This window comes from Mesoplodon bidens (assembly GCF_964165515.1).
Source record: "Mesoplodon bidens genome assembly, chromosome: 11".
In the NCBI taxonomy this organism is placed as follows: Eukaryota; Metazoa; Chordata; class Mammalia; order Artiodactyla; family Ziphiidae; genus Mesoplodon; species Mesoplodon bidens.
Window position 1 is genome coordinate 67413955 of NC_138167.1, and position 22102 is coordinate 67436056.

Below are 22102 nucleotides of genomic sequence, written 5' to 3' on the forward strand. Positions count from 1 at the left end.
GGCCTTGGTTCTTCAGTAGGTTTCAGGGATCATTCTGATCCCCAGCTGCTATCTCCCGGAATTGCTTAAAGTCAAGGGCCACCCCCACCCCATCTCCCAAGGACAGCAGGGCCTCCTCCGCCAGTTCTCTGGGAGAGACAGGGTTGCAGGAGCCGCACCCTGTGGCCCATGAGCAGGCCCCCAACTCAGCCTGCAGCTCTCTCCACGGATGCGGCCCCCCTCATGCCAGCCCCCGCCCTTCCCTGTGGACGACCCCAGGACCAACTAGGTAACGCGGTCAGGCGCCGCTCCCATGCCGCACTCCTCTCTGGGCCTTCCTCCTTTCCTCCTGTACTGGGGGTGGCAGTGGCTGGATGGCAGAGCCCCCAGGGGCTCACGCACCCCTTCTGCCACAGCCTGCCTGCTGGGCCTCTTTTTCTTCCATGGGGCATCTAGCCCATTCCTTCTCCAGCTCCCATCCCAAGGCAGGCAGCATCTGTGTGGGTCCCCCGGGCCTCTTGGTTGTGGTCCCCACAGCACCTGCCAGAAGCCATTGCCAGGTCCAGGGTCAGGGGAAGAACAGCCCTTTGAAAAGATTCCCTGGCTAGGCACTGGGAAGCCTGGTTTGAGTCCTGGCCCCGCCTTCAGCTAGCCTTGTAACTCTCTCTCTGGGCCTCTGAACACCTGCCCTGCTGTATTTGGAAACCTTGAGGAGCTGGGGGCCCTCTGTACATGGAGGGGACCCAGGTTGGGAGGGCCACGGAGTACCCTTGGTTGTCCTGGGGCATGCGACCTCCCTCTGCCCCTCAGGTCCAGCTTCCTCCTTCCGGGCAGTTGTGTGGCTTTGTTTCTCTGTGCGGTGTGATCATGGGTCACTTCCAGATCTCTCGGGCTTCCTGCTTTGTGGGGAGGAGGTTGGACCAGAGGGTTTCTGAGATGCTGCTTCCCCAAGACGCCCACCTGGCCTGCCTCCCCCTGCTCTGACCCCGAGGGAGTGCCAGATCCCGGAGCATGCTGACCTCGCAGGGCTGACCAGGTCTCATCTCACACCCACAGGGTGCAGCTCGGAACCCCGAGGACGTGGACCGGGAGCGGCGAGAACACGAGCGTGAGGAGAGGATGGGGCAGCTCCGGGGGTCCGCGACCCGGGCCCTGCCCCCTGGCCCGCCCACCGGGGCCACCGCCAGTCGGCTCCGCAGTGCGGCCGAGCCTGTAGCTTCCACCCCTGCCTCCCGCATCCAGCAAGCTGGTGAGCAGACACCTTGGGCAGCGCATGGGTCCCGAGGGGGGCGCGGGGCAGCTAGGACCCCAGATGCTGAGGGCAGCTTCCCCCCGCTTCGCCCTCCAGGCAATACTTCTCCCAGAGCGATCTCACGGGTGGACAGAGAGAGGAAGGTGAGCATGAGGCTACACAGAGGCGCACCCGCCAATGTCTCGTCCTCCGACCTCACTGGGCGGCAAGAGGTCTCCCGGATTTCAGCCTCACAGGTGAGCTTCCCTCACTCCAGCCCTTCTGTGCCTCACAGCCGAGCCAGGAGAAGTAACCGCCCCAGCAGGCGATAGAGCTGGAACCCAGCCCTCTGCCAGGGGCCCAGCCTGCGTGGGCGGCGGGGCGCTCACAGAGGAGGGGCTCGTGGTCCCTGCCATCAGTGAGCCCCTGCCGTCCCAGTCAGCACAGGATGGAGGGATGGGCGGACCCTGTCGGCTGGCCCCACTTAGGGGCCATGTTTGGGCTAGGAAGGTTGGGAAGGGGGAATCCGGGGTTGCCCAGGGAAAGGGTCCGGCAGACGTGGGCAGGAGACCTGCTCTGGGCCTCCTGCCTATGTTGGAGGAGTCTCAGCAGGACAGGGCACGGGCTGGGAGTCCAGCGGCTCCATTCATGTGTGGCCTTGAGCAGCTGCTTTGCCGCTGGGGGCAGGGTTCTTACCTTACAAAACAGAGACATCCTGGGTCCTTGAGATCACGTACCCCTGCCCTTGGCTTGAGGGGCTTGGGTTGGGGGTGGGGCTCCACGGTGGGGAGAGACTTGCCAAAGTGCCGTGGCCAGCAGCTCACCCCTCCCACCCTTCTGCCTCCCTTCCCAAAGACAAGCGTGCCATTTGACCACCTCGGGAAGTGAGGAGGAGCCACCATCGGACCAGTATTTGCTTAGGTGAGCCGATGTCTGCTGCAGACGTAGCCCCATCGGGTCTGGAAACACGCACGGCCCCCTGGAGGAGCCCAGTGTGTGCTCTGAGCGGGCCCAGCCCACGCCAGCTAACTGCTGCTGGAAAACTCCCGCTTGCGTGGGGCAGTCCTCCATCTCCACTTTGCCTTAACTATTCTGGAAGGTTGGTAGCAGGGACTGAGCCCGGGGCCCCACACCCCGACCTTCCTCAGGGCTTTAGCCTTGTCCTAGCCTCTGGGCTGTTAAACGCTTCATTCATGCAAGACAGGGCCCTGGGAGTTTATCTGCTGTCAAAGAAGGCCTTGGTGGCCTCCACAAGCCCAGGAGAGGCCCTCTGGCTAGTGTGAGCCTCCATGGAACTTGTGGCTACCCGAGGCCTTGAGGTGAGGTGTCGCAGCTCTGCACTCGGGCCCCGCTTGGGAACCCGCTTGGGGCTTCTTTGGTGGTTTGTAGGGGCATGTCAGAGCTCCCTGGGGAATATGTACATGGCTGGCAGCAGCTTACATTTCACAGGCTTGACCTCACACCAGGACATCTTGAGTACGATCTGCTTTGTGGAAATGTATTCCACAGGTAGCTCTGGGGCATAAATCGGGTTTTACCTTCGTCAGACCTCAGGCCCAGGAACCAGTCCATCCGTGGCAGGGTGGGGCAGATGTGTGGCTGAGGGGGTGGCTGCTCACCAAAAAAGAGGGAGAGAGGTTCTGTGTCTTTTCTGTGAAAATGGAGCACCTACTGTGTGCCCCAGAGAGGGACCAGCTCAAAGCCTCGGGGGCAGGAAGACAGGAGCTGAAGGCCGCTGGCAGATGGGTTGCCAGAGGCAGATGTGCACCTGATCTGTCTTCTCTCTCCCCCTTTCTAGTGTCTTCACTGTATTTTCTTTTAAAAAAACAACAAAAAGATGGGGAAAAAAAAACCACTCGAACAAAAAGAGAAAAAAACCCAGCACAAAACCACCGATGGATTCTATTTCGATTCTTTTTTTTTTTTCCTTTTTCTTTTTTTCTTTTTTTGCCAATGGCAAGAAGATGGGATGCCCTCGGCACAGAGGATCCTCGTCCCTTCACACTTCCCGCTGCCCACAGCCTTCAGGCTGCCAAATGCTCCCAGACATCAGGCTACACTTGGCGGACGCCACGGCCCTGCCACGGCCACCGCCTGACATGGCTGGGAGGGGGACACTTCTGCACTGGAGCTGCAGCAGGTCCTCACGGGCCCTCAGGAGGTGGCCTGAGGAGCTGGGGGAATGGATTGGTTGGTCAGAGGCAGGTCCCACTGGGTGTCCATGAGCCTTGGGACCACGGGAGACGTGTGCAGCCCCACCCCCGAGATGACGGCCGCCGACTTTCTGTGTTGGGCTTTTGCCAGTGCCCCCCTCAGCGTTTGGGTTCCTTCTTTGCCTGTCCACAGAGACCTTGAGGAGGGGGTGGTGAGGCAGAGGGGCCAGGAGTCCTTGTGGGCGTGTGTGTATGTATCTGACCTGTATCTCCCAGGACAGCAGGTGTCCCGCCCACCTGCCAGGCCGACTTTGTGTTCTCATCCCCCTGACAAGGACATGGGGCTGGGCGGTGACCTCCATGTCCCTCAGGAAGGGCACAGAGGGTCTTTGACACCACCGACCCCTGAGACTGTCATCAGCCTGTGGTCCCCCTTTTCTGGTCTTAGGGCAGAATCTGTGGAGACTACTTCCAGAAGGCATCTGGCTCCTGGGTTATAAATTAATTCCCTGGTCCTGACACTCACCTGGGGTCAGGCCTGGGCACTGGATTTATCCACCCTGCCTAGTTAACACTCGTTTTTACTTTATTTTTGTTTGTTTTTTTCCGTGTGTGTATTTCCTAATTTATTTACCTCTGTTTCCCCTTTTTTTTCTTTTTCTTTTTTTTTAATTAAAGAGCAAAGCTTTTTATTACTTTGTAATTTAAAAAACTGAAAAAAAATACTGAAGAACTTTGGGGGGAATTTTGTACTTTTTTCCTGTGTAAATATTGGACTTTTTTGAGCTTTATTGTGGTTGTTAATTTGAAGTAATAAAGTAGAAAAGGATAAAGTGACATGGGCAGCCCTTGGTCCACCCACCTCTTTGCTCTGGGGGCTTCTCTCCAGCAGACCTGGGAGCCGGGGATGGCTGAGGACACTCGGAGAGTACTTGATACCTCCCTGGGACTGTTTTAACCCTGTGCTTCAAAGACCACACACAAACCACCTGGGGAGGGCTTCCCTGGTGGCGCAGTGGTTGAGAGTCCGCCTGCCGATGCAGGAGACACGGGTTCGTGCCCCGGTCTGGGAGGATCCCACATGCCGCGGAGTGGCTGGGCCCGTGAGCCATGGCTGCTGAGCCTGCGCCTCCGGAGCCTGTGCTCCGCAATAGGAGAGGCCACAGCAGTGAGAGGCCCACATACCGAAAAACAAACAAACAAACAAAAAAAACCACCTGGGGACCTCGTTAAAATGCAGCTTCTGACTCAGGAGGGCTGGAGTGGGGCCTGAGAGTCTGCATCCGAACAAGTTCCAGATGATGCCCACAGCCCAGGACCACACTGAATAGGAAAGTTCAAAGCGCTCTTCACGTTATCTTATCCACAATTCTGAGTTATCTTAGCCATTAATTCTGAGTTAGGTGTTAATCTCCCTGCCTTCAGATGAAGAAAACTGTGTGAATGTAAAATAACTTGCCCAAGACCACAGCTCTCCTGGGTCCAATGGCACCTGTGCCACAGGTGAGCCTGGGCAGTTCCTTCAGCCAAGCTTTGATAAAGGAACAGCCCTCAGCCTTGGCTGCCTTTGGCCAGCTTATACAAGAATTTGTCTAGCAGTCCGTGTTTATCCAGCACACATTACTTTCCTGCTTCTCATTCATTAACCCAAAAGCCACTGTTGCTACGATCTCCACTCACAGGCAAGAGCTCAGCCTGGGGAGGGGGTGGAGGGCTCTGAGAGACCGCTTGTAAGTCCTGGGCATCGCTCAAAACCCTCATAATTCAGGTCCCTTCCAGTGCTGGCATTCGAAGACCCTGTGACCCCACAGCCTGCCTCAGGCCTGGTAAAGGGTCTCCTTCTGGTCCTCCGTGTGAGGCTGAGGCAAAGGTGGGTCCTTATTCTTAACCACCAGGAGATGCCAGAGGGCCCTGCATTGTAGGCAGTGGACCACAGGGAGACCTGCCTTGGAGCAGGGTGACACTATAGTTGGTGATTCCCAGCCCCTCCCATCTGACATCAAACAGTGTGATGTTACCAACTGCGGGCCCTAAGGGGAAATACAAGGAGTTAATCTTTAAAAAAATTTTTTTTTAATTTATGTATCTTTTTCAGTGAAAATCTTAGATCCTATTAATACTAATGTGCTTATTTGCTGTATCCTATAATATACGTAAGTTTCAAAATTACAATTTTAATGTTACTACTAAAAGTATACCTATGAATGGGAATTCCCTGGCTGTCCAGTGGTTAGGACCCCAAGCTCTCACTGCCGAGGGCTCAGGTTCAGTCCCTGGTCAGGGAACTAAGATCCCACAAGTCTTGTGGCCCAAAACCAACAACAACAGAAAGTATACCTATGGAGTAAAAAGTTTTTTACAGGTTTTTTTTCCCCCTTAGAATGTATCTAAGGAAATACTGTTAAGAGTATAGTGCCCAGAAGTAACTTGAAATTACTCTTTTCTCTGTGCTCCGTGTGGTTATTTTATTAATTTAAATAATGAGTGGGTGGGGCTTCCCTGGTGGCACAGTGGTTAAGAACCCGCCTGCCAAGGCAGGGGACACAGGTTTGAGCCCTGATCCGGGAAGATCCCACTTGCCGTGGAGCAGCTAAGCCTGTGCACCACAACTACTGAGCCTGCGTGCTGCAACTACTGAAGCCTACGTGCCTAGAGGCCGTGCTCCACAACAAGAGAAGACACTGCAGTGAGAAGCCCGCGCACTGCAACGAAGAGTAGCCCCACTCGCCGCAACTAAAAAAAGTCTGCACACAGCAACAAAGACCCAACACAGACAAAAATAAATAAATAAATAAATTTAATTAAAAAGAAAAAATGAGTGGGCTTCCCTGGTGGCGCAGTCGTTAAGAATCCGCCTGCCAATGCAGGAGACGCGCGTTTGAGCCCTGGTCTGGGAAGATCCTGCATGCCGCGGAGCAACTAAGACCGTGCGCCACAACTTCTGAGCCTACGTGCCTAGAGCCCATGCTCTGCAACAAGAGAAGCCACCGCGATGAGAAGCCCACGCACTGCAACGAAGAGTAGCCCCCGTTCGCTGCAACTAGAGAAAGCCCGGGTGCCACAACTAGAAAGACCCAATGCAGCCTATATATCTATATATATAGAGAGATATATAAATAATGAGTTAGTGTGTCCCTCCCCTTTTGGTTTAATCCTGTTTTTTTGGAGGTATTACATATATGAACGTCAAGCTATATAAAAGTCAAGTAACAATTAGAATCACTCCCATCCCTGCCCCCTCCACTGTGTTCCTACCCACGATCCTCACTGGCTTCTGGTTTCTCCTTCCTGTGTTTCTTATTCAGGGAGCTAATGTATAAGAGAGGGGGTGGTGGTTGACAGCCTCTGAGGAAGTGATATTTAAGCTGAGGCCAGAGGAGTGACCAGAATGCGTCATCCATGCAAACAACTTATTTTTATCGAGTGTCCCAAACAATTGCCCAGAAATTTTGCCCAGGCTGGAGGGGGCAAACATGCCACTTGGTTTATTCACGCAACAAACATTGACTGGGCTTGTGGATGCCAGGTGCTGGGCTGAGGTGGAGTGGAGTTCAGGGGTGAGGGGTGGAGAGCACAGGGTTGGAATCCAGAGGACTGGCTCCCTCTCTCTGTGATCTTTGGCACTGTCTGGGTCTCGGTTTTCTCGGTAAAGTGGAGGTGGCAATACCTACTTCAGAGGTTATAGGATTAAATAAAACCACAGATGCACGTAAGGGCTGAGGAGGCTCCTTGTGCCAGGCCCTGTTCCCACCCTCTGCTCATAACAATCCTATGAGGTTGGTATATTTTGATGCCTGTTTTATGGATCAGGACACTGAGGTGCAGTGTCCCATCCTCTTAACCTTCACCACAGTCAGGCACCTCTTAAGTGCTCAGTAATGGTAACTACACATTTCAAATACAAGGTGTGACTTTGGCTTCCAGGGGCCAAAGTTAGGGGAAAGACTCAGGTTAGCAAGTGGTTCATCCCAATCCAAAATTCAGTGTGAGATACCCAGTGTGAACTAGGGACAAAAGAGGGAGGAATGTGTCTGATGTCCTCAGGAAGGTGTTTCAAAGATGCTTGACCTGGGACTTCCCTGGTGGCCCAGTGGATAGGACTCTGTGCTCCCAATGCAGGGGGCCCGGGTTTGATCCCTGGTCAGGGAACTAGATCCCGCATGCATGCTGCAGCTAAGAGTTCGCATGCCACAACTAAGGAGCCGGTGAGCCGCAACTAAGGAGCCTGCCTGCCACAACTAAGGAGTCCGCCTGCTGCAACTAAGACCTGGCACAACCAAATAAGTAAAAATTTTTTTTTTTAAGATATTTGACCTGAGCCTTGAAATGTGAGTTTACTGGATGGTGGCGGCCGGGTTTGGGGAAGGTGGTGAGGTGAAGACAGTCATTACCAACCAAGGAAACAGCATGTGCAAAGGACCAGCTTGATACAGAGTTTCCAAGCTCAGAGGGGGAAGAAGATCTACAGCAGCCAAGGCTGCAAGAGGCAGAGGCCAGATCCCAGTGGCCTGATTTCCATCCGCCAGCACCTGCACTGTGGGGGACCGCTGATTAGAGAAGAGGACACCATGGATGTGAACTTGAGGAATAGGAATCTGGGAACAGTGGATAGGGAGATTGGAGGATGGAGAAAGGGGACAGGGAGAGTTGTTAGGGAGCTATGGTCACAATCCAGGCAGGAGGCATCCAGAAGGCAAGGATGACTGAACCGTTTCAGACGCGGTGTTCTTAGCCAGCTGAGAGGGAGTGGGAGGCTCTGAGGTTACCTGCCTGGGAGCCTGGGAGCACAGTAGGACCACTGATAGAAAGCTGGAACACCGATGGGGGACGTGCATTCTCAGCTCGAAACTAAGGGGGCGCGGCCAGGGAGGGAGGAGCAGGGCTGGGGGCGGGGCAAGAAGAAGGAGGGTGTGGTCAGCGGGCTCAAAGCCACCGGGCAGAGGAAAGGGAGGCTGGCAAAAAAACAAGTTTCCTACTGATCATTTTCCCCTAGTTCTTTTTCTTTTTCTTTTCTCTTTTTTAAATTGAAGTATAATTCATGTACGAAAAGCGCACACATCTTAAGTGTACACGGATCCATAGCTTTTTACCTGTTTCTATATACCCGCGTAATCACCACCTGATGCAGATGTGGGCGATTGTCAATACCCCAGCAAGTTCGCCCATGCCCCTTCCCGTGCTATACTCCCTCTCACAGACACACAGGTGACCACTCTTCTAAAAATCAACAGGTGACCTTTTGACTGGGGTGGGTGGGATGTGGGGGGAAGAGGCAGCTGAGGGTGAGGCGTGGAAGGAGGTGGTTTTGAGACGCCAAGAGGTCTGCTCTTGTTTGGAGGCCAAAGAACCCTTGAGGAGGGGGATTGACGACTGGATGGCAGATGGTTTGGAGGAGGAAGGTGGGGAGGAGACACCGGGAGAACTGGGTCTGGGACAAAAGGAGGGACTAGGCTTCCTCTGAACTTGGTTCATTCACTCCCCCCCTACCCCCACCCCTGGTAAAACACGAGCCATCCACGCCCCGCGGCTGCTGCCTCCTAGGTGGTGGCATCCCCTCTCCTTTCCTACCTACCTTTTGATGCCTTCCCCCCTCCCTCCACAAGCCAGGGCCTCCTAAGGAGGAGTGGATGGGGCAGATCCCTGCCGTCAGCTCCAGTCAGGGGCGGGGTCACTCCAGCTTAGCTTTAGCAAAGGGGAGAGCCTTCCACTCCTGTGTTCTGTCTCATTCCCTTGCCTCCCCCTCCCCCATCCACACTCAATTTCAGAAGCAGATACAGGAATAGTTAACAGCCAAAATGCTGAGCCCCCATGTCACATCCTCTTTCCCAGAGCCTGCAACACAGGTTCCCGCAGGAACCCATCTAATCCTTCCAAGGAGTAAATCCATTCCAAGCTCCAACCTCAAGCTGCCCAATCACCAAACATCTACTCTCGCTCAAGCCACACTTCTCTGGGTCCTGCTTTCCTGGCTGCATGTGAGTTGGTGAGGGAGAAGGGGTCTGGTGAGCAAGATAAATGTTGCCATGGTGACACGGAGCCACCTTCCTCCTCTTCCTCTGGCCTGCTCCCTGCCATCCTTCCTTTCACCCTAGCCTTGAGGCACCAACAGCATCTCCCTGTCCTCCCAACTGTCCCATGTGAGGCCATGTCCCGTAGCCTATTGAGGTTCAGGAAGCTGCACATCTGGAGCCTGGCTTCACTGAGGCTGCGCTACCCATGCAGGAGACACTGATGGGATGGGGTACTGCCCGTTTAAGAAGGCCCCACTGGGGACCTCTACAACAGATCTCTGCAGATAGTAACTTGGGCTCCTGCAGGCCCCTGGGAGAATAGCATCTCAGATAATTATGCCTCCCAAAGCCTTTCATCTCAACATCTTCAAAGCACCTGTGGTCAAGGTGCAGCCCCTCTGAAGTCATGCCCTCCAGGTCACTGCAGCTCTGAGACTGGGACCCCAGGCCTCTTGCTCCTTCTCTCCTCTCCTCCCTCTTATTAAAGGCTTTCTCAGGAAACCCTGGACCGAGCTTCCCCAGCTCCTGCATGTCCCTGACCTGTGGGAGGACCTCCCTTTCCTGATGGCAGTGCTCAGGATAGATGGCTGCAACCTGGGATTTTGTAGAGAATCTGAAACAAGTTCCTAGTGATTCCAAGGAAACTGGCAGTAAATCCTTCTCTTTGGCCTGTTTTCTTTTGCTTGTTTTGGCTAGGTGAATTTGAAGTGGGACCCACCTCAACTCTGTTGGAGGTACAGGTGTGCACGTTTGTGTGTGTGTGACTGACAGGCAGTAAGAGGAAGCTCCTTCTCTCTGTGTCTCCAACTCAGGGTCTTTTCACAGCAACCTGTAAATCATCAGCAGCCACATCCCTGATTCACACACACACATACACACGACCTAGATGGTGTCCCCAGGAATGGCCTTGTTCTGCTTGCTGATGGCCATTGATGCCCTGAAGATCACCACCCTAAGAGGAAAGGCTTTGTGAAGTCAGAAGCATTTTCTCTCACTGGCTGATTTTCCTAGTTCCCTGTGGGGGCTACTGTGGGTTCTGGGTTCATTTAACAAACATCCACGAGGGCTCCCTGTGTGCCGGGTTGCTCAGGTGTGACCTTGGCCAAGTAATGATGCCAAGGTCTGTGCCTCAGTTTCCTCATCTGCCAAATGGCCGTCACTGCTGCTTGTTGAGATAATGAAGAGCTTAGTACATTGCCTGCCACATAGCAACTGCTCAATGAAAAGTAGTTGTGATGTAGATGATGACCCTTTGCATCAGGTTCTGAGCAAAGATGACTAAGACCTGGTCCTTGTTTGCCCTCTGTTCATGTGAGGGTCCATTCTCATGAATTCCAGAAAATTACTATGCATTTTTTTTTTAATTTTTTGGCTACACTGCACAGCTTGTGGGACCTTAGTTCCCCAACCAGGGATTGAACCCACACCCTCACAGTGAAAGTACTGAGTCCAAACCACTGGACTGCCAGGGAATTCCCTACTATGCATTTTATTTATTATTTTTAAAAATATTTATTTATTTTTATTTTTATTAAAATTCTTTTTTATTCTTGGCTGCATTGGGTCTTCGTTGCTGTGCGGGCTTTCTCTAGTTGCAGCGAGCAGGGGACTCTTTGTTGTGGTCCATGTGCTTCTCATTGTGGTGGCTTCTTGTTGCGGAGCACGGGCTCTAAGTGTGCGGGCTTCAGTAGTTGTGGCACGCGGGCTCAGTAGTTGTGGCTCACAGGCTCTAGAGTGCAGGCTCAGTAGCTGTGGCGCACGGGCTTAGTTGCTCTGCGGCATGTGGGATCTTGCTGGACCAGGGATCGAACCCGGGTCCCCTGCATTGGCAGGTGGAGTCTTAACCACTGCACCGCCAGGGAAGTCCTTATTTATTTATTTATTTATTTATTTGGCTGCACTGGGTCTTAGTTGCGGCTTGTGGGATCTAGTTCCCTGACCAGGGATCGAACGCAGGCCACCTGCATTGGGAGTGTGGAGTCTTAACCGCTGGACCACCAGGGAAGTCTCCCCTACTATGCATTTTAAATCATACACACACACACAGAAATAGACATACACACATATATTTCCATAAATGATACACCTAATACTTACTGTTCTGTATGATATTTTCTTTTTTCCACTTAATGACATACCCGGGGGAACCAGTGTATTATCAGGGACCTGAGGGAGGGGCAGGAATTAACTAGGGAAAGGAAAGGGTGTGAGAAGAAATGTGTTCCAGGTGATGGGAACAGTAGCAGCAAGACCCTGACACCAGAACAAAGTGGCTGCTGGGGATAGACTCACTGATGGCAGAGTTTGAGGCAAGTTCATCAAAATCATCTTAGTTGGGCCTGTTTATGTTTTCAGTTGCAAACAGGAATTTCAGAAAAGGCCTTCTTACTGTTTATATATATTAAAAACAGCACTTCCAGGACTTCCTTGGTGGTCCAGTGGTTAAGACTCCGCGATTCCAATTCAGGGGGCGCAGGTTCGATCCCTGGTCAGAGAACTAAGGTCCCACATGCCATGCAGTGAGGCCAAAAAACAAAACAAAAAAACCCCCAGCACTTCCTGAGTGCTTATAGCATGCCAGGCCCTGTGCTAACAGCCTTACTTGTGTTATTTCATCTTCACATCAGCCCTGAAATGATGGTATGGTTGTTAACCCCATTTTACAGATGAAGAAACTGAGGCTCAGAGAAGCTTAGTGATTTGCCCAAAGTCTCACAGACTGTCAGTGGTGGAGTCGGATCTGAACCAGGCAGTCTGGCCACCGTACAGGCTAAAGGCTTCCAAAAAGCCACCCCATCCAGATGGCTCTCGTAGTTCCCTCCATCTCTGCTCTGGTTGAGGTTACACTTCTGCCCTGTCCCTGATCTTCCTTTCTGGGTGACCTGGAAGAGCCACTTAAACTCCCTGAGCTGCTGAACATCTGAGGTTTTTTCCTCCCCAGCACTCTTTCTTGGTTCTTTTGGTCACGGCATCCCATTTTCCTTAAGGGGCCCACCCTCCGTCTCAGTGCTTTTGGTTCAGTAGGAACGGACTCCTCCCACTGGCTCCAGGGGCGGAGCCATTGATCTAGGCCTGGCCAATTGGAACACTGCAGTTCCTGGCTACAGTGATTGGCTCAGAGATGGGAAAGAGACTCAAGATGGGCCAATCCGAGGCAAGTATGGAACAGAACTTTCGGAATTCTTAGGAAAGACATATTCTCTGTGCCTTTGCGGGGTAAAGAGAACCTGGGAATGAGGCCCCCCCACACACACACACCCACCCAACAGAATGAGAGAAATAGTGTCCTAATGACGGTGTGTGAGGCCTCAAATCCAGCTCTGCCTGGCACTTCCTAATTAAGTGAGCCCTTAAATTCCCTTCCTTTGTTTAACTTAGTTTGAATTGGGTTTTAGTCCGTTGCAACCAAAAGGTTCTGATTCAGGTAAAAAGTTAGCTGGGCCTTCAGCAGCCCCATGCTATAGACTGCAGCATGATTGTCAGCTGTGTGCAAAATACCGTGTAGACATTTTCATACATATTGTTGGGGAAACGGAGCCTCAGAGAGGCAAAGCCACGTGCCTAAGATCATACTGCTAGGAAGTAAATGGAGCTGGCTCTGTGCTCTGCCCTCCATACCACACTGCCTCTCCAGGACACCTGGCCAGGGCTCCCACAGCATCCTTGGGGAAACGTGGGAGACACAGAGACTGCAGGTAAATGGATTCAGAGTGCTCTGGGCTCTGGGCCACTCATTAGCTAGCACCAGTGAAACTGGAGGGAAGGGGGGCAGGGCACAACCTTTGAAAGAATGACATAGCCTGAGGACATGACATAAACTGATTAGAACCAAATTGGTTCACTATGGCAGAGAAGTCGACTTCCACTAGACCTTGAGCCTCAGTATATGATCACATCAGCAAGCTAAATGACACACCCTCAGGCACCATGACATTTCCAAGACAGGCCATAAGGATCAAAGGTGGATGGTGGCCCAATTCCTGGAAATCCCCGCCCCTTCCTAAAATAGCTGGAATACCCCTCCCAATCATTAGCCTACGAAATTACCCACCCCTATAAAAATTGACAACCCCATACCCTGGTGCCTTTCTCACATTCTGAGATGGCCCACACCCTGTGCAGTGTGTTTCTCTCTAAATAAATCCACTTCTTACCTACCACTTTGTCTCTCACTGAATTCTTTCTGCCATGAGACATCAAGAGCCTGAGCTTCATAAAGTCGAGAAACCAGGTGTGTTATCTCAGTTGGAAAACTGGGTTTTGGCCAGGTTCGAGTCCCAGCCATGTGGGTTCAAGTCCGAATCTGAGGTGCACGGTTTCACCAGCACCGCTGAGGCCCTGGCTCTTTCCTCTGCACTCCCCTGCAGATGCTAGGAGTGGATTTTGGATGCAGAGATAATCCAGCTTGATCCCCATTACCCTTGAGAGGCCCTTAGTCTGGTGGGGGAGACAGATGCATTCAGATGAATTATGATGCACAGAGAGAAGAAAACAGAAGGGAACAACACACCATTTCTTCTTCTTCTTTTTTTTTTTTTTTTTTTTTTTTTTTTTTGCAGTACGCGGGCCTCTCACTGTTGTGGCCTCTCCGGTTGCGGAGCACAGGCTCCGGACGCACAGGCTCAGCCGCCGTGGCTCACAGGCCCTGCCGCTCCGCGGCATGTGGGATCTTCCCAGACCGGGGCACGAACCCGTGTCCCCTGCATCGGCAGGCGGACTCCCAACCGCTGCGCCACCAGGGAAGCCCTTCTTCTTTTTTTTTTAATAAATTTTTTTTTGGCTGTGTTGGGGCTTTGTTGCTGCACACGGGCTTTCTCTAGTTGCGGTAGGCCGGGGCTACTCTTCCTTGCGGTGTGGTGGCTTCTCTTGTTGCGGAGCATGCGCTCTAGGCGTGCGGGCTTCAGTAGTTGTGGCATGCAGGCTCTAGAGCACAGGCTCAGTAGTTGTGGCGTACGGACTCAGTTGCTCCGCGGCATGTGGGTTCTTCCCAGACCAGGGATTGAACCTGTGTCCCCTGCATTGGCAGGCAGATTCTTTTTTTTTTTTTTTTTTTGCGGTATGTGGGCCTCTCACTGTTGTGGCCTCTCTCATTGCAGAGCACAGGCTCCAGACGCGCATGCAGGCTCAACGGCCATGGCTCATGGGCCCAGCTGCTCTGCGGCATGTGGGATCTTCCCAGACCGGGGCACGAACCCGTGTCCTCTGCATCGGCGGGCAGACTCTCAACCACTGCGCCACCAGGGAAGCCCTGGCAGGCAGATTCTTAACCACTGTGCCACCAGGGAAGTCCCAGACCATTTCTTTAAATAACCTTTTTTCTTATTTTGAAGAGATTGCATGCTTTTGGCAAACATTTTGGAAAATACAGAGAAACAAAAATTAAATAAGGAAGAGAGAGAGAGAGAAGGTAACCAATATTCATAATTCTGCCACTTAGGAGAACCCACTATTAACATTTTGTTATATTTCCTTCCAATCTTTCTTCTAAGCCTAAAAAAAATTTTTTTTAAACAGTTCAGATCAGGCTATCATGCAAATATATTACTACCTTTTCCAGTCAGTATTATTCCTAATCATTTCCCCTTATTATCTGAAATGTGTAAAGTGGCTGTTTCAGTATCTACACAACATACCATTGTATGGATCTACCATAATTTACTTAACTATTCTTTGATGAATTTCAGCTTATTTGTGATTTTTTTGTTGGGGGGAAACTAATTAGACCAGAATGGAGAAGAGGAGAGTGAGGGAGGTGGGAATCAAGAAAGAACCAAAAGATGACATCGGATTTGTCCTTTGAAGGAAGAGTAGTTGGTTGCTAGAGGTGGAGAAAGGCTCCTTCAGTAGCCAGTGAGCAGGGGTAAAGGTGACTAGTGGGTTGGGGAACTGTTATAATTGTCCAGAAGTATGGGGACCTGAACCAGGACAGTGGCCCCAGCATGGAAGGGAGAGGGGCCGATGTGAGTGGCATCTTTGAGCCAGGGTGAATGGGCATTTGCACGGAGTGGGTTGGTGACGGAGGGATAAATTTTTACTTCTAAATTAGCCTGGAGAGAGGATGAGGAAAGCCAGGGAGCAACAAACTAGGGCTCACAGTGCCACCTGCTGCTGACCTGCCATGTCACTCAGGCCAGGTGACTTTCTGTCTTTGAGCCCCTTTCTGGCAACCCAAGCCTAAAAATACCCATCACCTGCCCCTGCCCCTGTCAGCCTGAGGCCTCTGTAAATTGAGACTCAGAGTGCTCTTAATAAACAGGGGCTAACAACTTGAATTAGGGTGTGGTTTGGCCTGACCGCTCTGATGTCAAATCGTGTCCGGTTTCTATGCTAAGCATAAGATATGGTGATAATTAAGACAAGGACTTTGCCCTGGGGGGGTTCATGTGTAGGGAGGGAGAGCTGGGAAGTCATGAACAAATGATGATGATGCAATTGATGATAAGCCTTGTTTGTGTGCTGGAAAGCCCTGAGCAACTTCCTACCTGGGGGCTGGGAAGGACTTTTCCTAGAGGACTCTTCATGCTACAGAAAGTTTTTAAGCATGTTCTCTATACCAACCCTTGTACTAAGTACTGGGATTATATCAGGACACAAAAAGAACAAAAATCTTTGTCCTTGTAGCACTTACGTTTTACTGGTGGAAGACAAACAGTAAAACAGGCAAACTATGTCATGATAGAAATTAAGTGATGTGGGAAAAACTAGAGCATGGAAAGGGGGAATCGGGACTGCATGTAAGGGGTTTGGCAAGTTTACTAGGGTGGTTAGGGCAGGCCTTACTGAGTGGGGAACACGTGAGCAAACCCTTGAAGAAAATGAAGGAGGGAGCATTCAGGTGTCTGAGGGAACAGCAATCCCAGCAGAGGGATCAGCCAGTGCCAAGGATTTGAGGCCAAGCGTGCTTCATTTGTTCTAGGAACAGCAAGGGGTCAGTGTGGAGGGAAGCAAGAGGAGGAGATGAGGTCAGACACCGTTGGGTGGATGGAATGTTAGATGAAGCAAAGCTCTGCAGGGATTTGTAAGGACTTTGGCTTTTATTCAGAGTGAAATGCACAGCCAATGGCAGGCTTTGGGCAAAGAAGTGCGGTGTTCTGACTTAGGTTTTAAAAGAATCCCTCTGGCTCCTGCAATGAAGTAGACTTATAACAAATTACCATAGATTGGGTGGCTTATCAACAACAGACATTTATTTCTCATAGTTCTGGAGGCTGGAAGTCCAAGATCAGGGTGCCTGCTAGCATGATAGATTCTGGTGAGGGCCCTCTTCTGGGTTATAGACTGCTAACTTCTTACCGTATTCTCACATGGCAGAAAGAAGGCTAGAAAGTTCTCTGGGGTCTCTTTTTTAAGGGCATTAATAGCATTCATGAAGGCTCCACCCATATGACCTAATCACCTCCCAAGGCCCCAGCTCCTAATACCATCACATTGGGGGTTAGGATTTCAGCATATGAATTTTGGGGGGATAAAAATATTCAGCATAACAAGAATATTGCAATAATCCTGGACAGAAAGTGGTTGGGGTGGTGGCAGTGGAGATGGGGTGGAAGAGGTTAGAATCTAGATACATTTTGCAGGTACAGCCAACATAATTTCCTGCTCCAGTGGGTAAAGGGGTGAGAGGAGGGATTCAAGGATGATTCCAGGAGTTCTAGGCTGGGGGCTGGAAGGATGGAGCTGCTAACCGTTCTTGTGGGGAGGCTGTGAGAGTGCAGGTCTCTGCGTTTGAGAGGAAATGGTTCTGTTGTGGGCTTGTTGACTTTGAGATCCTATTGGAACCTCAGGTATGAGGTGGTGAGTACACAGTTCACGGGAGGAACATGGGCTGGGGATAGAAATACATTTGGGGATCTTGAACACACCAAAGCCGGAACTTGATTGGATTTTATGTTTTTTAGTTAAACTGAGTTGGGTGTGAACCTGGCAAACAGAAATGGGCTAGGCGGTTTGAATGATATCTGAAGAATTTTGCTAGTTAGGCCACCTAGAGGCGGTGGGGCAGGAAGGAAGCGCTGCTAGGTGGAGTGGGAAGAAAAACCTCTTTCTCTGTTTTGCAATTTCATTTCGCGTTATTGCACACAGCACCTCAGTATACATTCATTCCACAATTCCACATGCATCCTTCACTCGACAAATAGCCATTAGATATTGTTTCATCTTCAAACAGGCCCAAATGGAGGAAAAGAGGTGAAGCTCCATACAGCCAGCGAGTGCCAGGGACAGAGCTTGGAGCCCAAGACTCTGTCCCTGCACCCCAAGAAGCTCACTGGTGGGCAGGGTTGGGGGTGGGATGCAGGTTGGGGAGGCGACTCTTGACTGGTTTACGATCGGCTGGAGGAGAGCCGGGATCACTCCCAGCACCTGGGGTTTGGGACGGCGGCTCCTTTAAGGCCGGGAGGGTGATCTCAGCCTCGCGTTCGCCGCCCCGCCCTCCCCGGCGGCGCGCTCGGTGCGCAGGCGCGCCGCGGCGGCACTCCGCTGGGCCCGGGACGAGCCGGCGGCGGCGAGATACTAGGGCTGCGGTGCCGTCAGCCTGCCTCGCTCTCGCAGTCCGGCTGCCGCACGTCGCCCGCACACACGCCGCCATGGGCTCCTGAGGTACCCTACCCACCGGCCCTGCGCTGGAGGCCCCGAGGGGGGCGGCCGAGGGCTTCCAGGGGCGGCGGGGCTGCCCCGTTCTGGAGAGGCCCGCTCGGGGGGCGCCCCGCGGGTCGCATTGCCCGCGGGTCCCCGGGCGGGGAGCGGACGAAGGTGGCCGGCCTGGCGGGGAGGGAGGGGGCGTCTGCGGCCTCGCCCGTCTCGCCCTGCGCTCTCTCCCCACCTTGCGAGGTCGCGGGCCGCCCGTGGGTGTTCGCTGCCCCCTCCTCGCCAGCGTGGCGGGGCCCGCGCTTGGAGTGTAATCGGACCTGCCCGTGGGGGTGGCCGAGAGAGAGGGGAAGCGGATGGACAGGCCCTTTGCAAGTGGGATGGTGTGCGCCCGGTGGGTGTGCTGGCGCCTGGCACAGCCTAGTGAGTGGAGGAGTCAGCCTTGCCCTGTACGGGTAGCTGTGATCTGGGCTGGTGGCTAGCCTGGCGAGGCCTCTGGGGATGCGTGCATGAAGGTGTACACGCGTTGCATACAGGTCAGCAGTTTGGAGGGGCACCGGCAGGAACCTGGGGCTCCAAGGATATGTGCTTGGAAAAGGACCACAGAGACTGGTTTAGGGTGTGTGCATCCATCCCAGACATTTCCTCTCTGGGCACACTGCTTGGGTCTAGTGCTAGTTGACTCCAGGCCAAGGCAAGGAGATGGGGTTCAGAGGTGGGTGTGAGTATCTGTTTCCAACCCGTATCCCCTCTGGGGTTGTGCAAGGCCAGACATTACACACCCACACACGCACACACCCACACCCAGGGCACTGTGGGGCAAAGCAGGTGTTTGCACGTCTGATACCTGCGTGTGAGGAGAAGGTCATGTATTATTTATCTGACTGCTGGGTGCTTTATGTAAGGAAAGAAGCAGCAATCTGTGCCCTGGAGAGGCCCTTGTGCTGTGGAGGTAGCCAGGCAAATAAGCTCACGCACCTGCAAAGGCGGCGCAGGTCTCAGAGGTGTGACTCCTGCACAGCTTACGTGTGCAGCGTCCCTTCCTATCTTCCTTCCTTTTCAGTGTGCTTGGTGGGCCCCCTAGGCTCTGCACATCGGGACATCTTGCTGGAGGGTGCCGTGTGTATCAGAGCTGGGACCGTGGGGTGGGAAGGCCCCAGCGGTCAGGTCTGTGTGCCCATTTTATTAGGCTTTGAACAGAAACACATGATGCCCCTGGGATCCAGGACCTCTCAGGTCGGTCTGGGAATCAAACTTAGAATCAAGTAGTCACAATGATGTGAAAAATATAAAACAATAGAGGGAATGCAGAGTGGGTTCAGTGCTGGAGGAGGGGAAACGTGGCCAGCAGAAAAGGTTCCAACTTGGGGTGGAGGGGGCGAGGGGAGCTGAGCTGAAACTGGAAGGATGACTAGCATTCCTCTGATGCTTTGGTGCTTTCCATGTAAATTTCCCCAGTTAATTCTCTCGGAGGCTGTGCGTGTACAGAACTGTTTGTTATCCCTCTTTACAAATGAGGAAACTGAGACCCAGAGGGAGCACATGACTCCTTGTCCATGTATGTGGCAGGCCTGCATGGAGTCATCCATGAACCAGGACCTCTCTTGCTGCTAGGTGTGCTGCCTTGTAACTTACTGAGCATCTACTACATGCCAGGTACTATGCTAGGGGCACAGGGGTCTAAAGATGAATGGAACCTGGTGCCCGGCCTCTAAGGGCTTCCAGTCTGCTGGGGCGATGGACATAGACAGTGACCCCAATCCAGACACAAGGCCCCCATAGCCAGTGTGCATGGAGAAGTCACCATCAATTCCCCCCAAGAATAGGCCACAGGCAACCTGGCTCCTTTGTGCAGCCTTTGGGATTCTGGATGTGTTTTAAGTTGCTCCCATGTGGTAGTGGGTTACACCAGGAACCCCTTCTAAAGGCCTCCAAGCGGGTGGGAAGAAGAGCTTCAGGGCAGAATGGGTGCAAGTGATCTTGTCCTAGTTCACTGGTGTTGGCCGAGTTCTGTGGAGCTCGGGCTTCTGTCTGGAGGCTGTTTCCTCCTCCTCTGCCTTTGAGGTTTTGCTCCTGGTTTCTGGCGGACCGGCCGAGCTCTCTTCCCCAAGAGGGGCTCCATGCTATTTCCAGTCCCTCCTGTGCTCATTTCTCCCTGTGAATTCCCTGGAGTGGGAAGGCAGAGTATGGTCCTTTATTGTTTTGAAACCCAGTAACTGTGAATACCCTTCTCACTCTGCTGGGCCTTGAGACTGGGGATTTGGCGTGTGAGTTGTGGAAGGCCAGCTGCCGGGCCCTGGGAGAACTCGGGGGGGGGGGTCTACCACTGGACCTTCACAGGCAGTGAACACTTGCTGAAGACCTACTGTGTGCCCAGCACCGTGCTGAGTCGTGGGCTGTGTCTTTTAAGAGGCTGTGGTTGGCTGAGGCTGTCCACCGTGTAACAGATATGCGACAGAGGGTGCTCTGCTTGTGGTGGAAACAGAGGGCCCTAGTGGGGCCGGAGGACAACAGGAACAACAGCTCGTTCATTAAGCACTTACTGTGTGCCAGGCACAGTTCAAAGTGCTTTCATGAACGACTGAGTTTCATCCTCCCACCGCAGTGAGGTGGGAACAGTTACCTTCACGTTTTGCAGAGGAGGCAGCCTAGGAGGGTAAAGCCGTGCTGGGCGGTGGAGCTGACCTTGGAGCCCACGCTCTTCCCCCACTAACGCTGGGGTGTGCCCGACATCATCGTAGAAGCGAAACCTCCTGCACCTTGAAGGACGACGGGGAGTCCTCTGCCTGTGGAGGGAGAGGGCATTCTAGGCAGAGGAAGCCCCGCTGGGCAGAGGTGCGGAGGCCTGAAATACCTCACCCAGACATGGCTATGGTGGGCCCAGGGCATGAAGACCTTTGAAGGCCCCACTGAGGAGTTTGAGCTTGACCCCAGTGTGGTCACCAGGGAGCCCTGAAGTTTTCAAAAAGGAAGCGACAGCCTCAGCCGCGTGTTCCGGGACCGTGTGCCCGCGTCTCCTTCCTTCATTCCTGCAGGTAACTCCAAGGAGACTGGGCCTTTCCCTCCTTTGCTTTCCCTCGGGTCACTGGCATCCTTTTCGGTCCCTGCTGCCTTTCGCTTCTATTCTTCCAGCAGCTTCTGGTCCTGACAGCCCTGTGTGACTCAGGACGGGGCTCTGGAGCTCACTGCTGTAATGGTGGCTCTACCCTGGCCTCCATGGCTGGCGGTGGGGTGGCCCCCTGAACTGGAACCGGGTTCTTCCTGGCTCTCCCGGGTCTGGCAGGTCCTCGCTGACCTCTCACACTGTGGCTCTGGACAGGGTGGGCGGCTCCTTTCCCCCATCTTCCATCCTCCAGGCCCCCATGCTCATCAGTGCTATAAATACAAGCAAAGGGGGGTGGGGACGTAGTGGGAAGTGGGGCGCGGAGAGCCAGGCTTAACTGCCAGATCTCATGTGTGGGTTCACTGAGGGGATGCCTGTCCTCCCCGCCTGCTTTGCTGGGTGTTGAGCGGCCAGCTGAACGCCCCAGTTTGTCCCTCCCTCCAAGGCTGAAAGGCTAGGGGTCTTCGCACAGGATGTCTGCTGAAGCACAGCTGAGGGGGGTCCACTTTGGCTGTGGGAGCCCATGGGTGTAGGACGTGAGGGGAGGAATCGGGGAAAACTTCTGAATTGGGTGCCTGGGGAGAGGAGGCTGAGAATTCAGGAAGGGGACAAAAATGGTCACTGGGAGCACAGGTAAAAGAAGCACCCCTTTGGCCACCGGGGAGAGAGGGAGGTAAGCTGAGCCTTCTGGAGAAAGAATTGGGAGCTGCAGCTCTCTTATTAGCTCTGTGGCCTTGGACACGTTGCTTACCAGGTTCTGATTCCCATTCTTTAAGAATAGCGGGAGATGATGCAATTTCCTTCATTTGTAAAAGAGGAGTAATAGTAGTGCAGCCATCATATGGCTCTAACGCTCTGATGTCTGCATGGAGCTCAGCACAGCATTTGGCTGTACATGGTACGTGCTCAGTAAACACTGGCTTTTATTGTTACCTTACAGGCTGTTTAATTTATTCAAGAAAGAGGTGTTGCACGCCTGAATGCCAGTGCAGGGAGCTGAGTCCAGCTGGGGAGAGCCATTCCGGTTCTCATAGGTGCT

At 53.0% G+C, this 22102-nt stretch overlaps 2 protein-coding genes across 4 annotated transcripts in view; both read left to right on the plus strand.

Annotated features, from left to right (window-relative positions):
- Nucleotides 1-4200, plus strand: part of CSNK1E (casein kinase 1 epsilon) — a 30276-nt gene extending 26076 nt beyond the window's left edge. For all 3 annotated transcript variants that reach the window (XM_081247843.1, XM_081247841.1, XM_081247842.1), the window contains exons 8-11: nucleotides 1036-1228; nucleotides 1328-1467; nucleotides 2066-2131; nucleotides 3009-4200. In XM_081247843.1, the coding sequence (XP_081103969.1) occupies nucleotides 1036-1228; nucleotides 1328-1467; nucleotides 2066-2098 (366 nt within the window). In that variant the 3' untranslated portion in view covers nucleotides 2099-2131; nucleotides 3009-4200. The remainder of the gene's footprint in view (nucleotides 1-1035; nucleotides 1229-1327; nucleotides 1468-2065; nucleotides 2132-3008) is intronic.
- Nucleotides 4201-17850: 13650 nt separating this feature from the next.
- Nucleotides 17851-22102, plus strand: part of TMEM184B (transmembrane protein 184B) — a 50447-nt gene continuing 46195 nt past the window's right edge. Inside the window, exon 1 of the mRNA XM_081248909.1 lies at nucleotides 17851-17972. The gene's annotated coding sequence lies outside the window, so the exon portion shown is untranslated. The remainder of the gene's footprint in view (nucleotides 17973-22102) is intronic.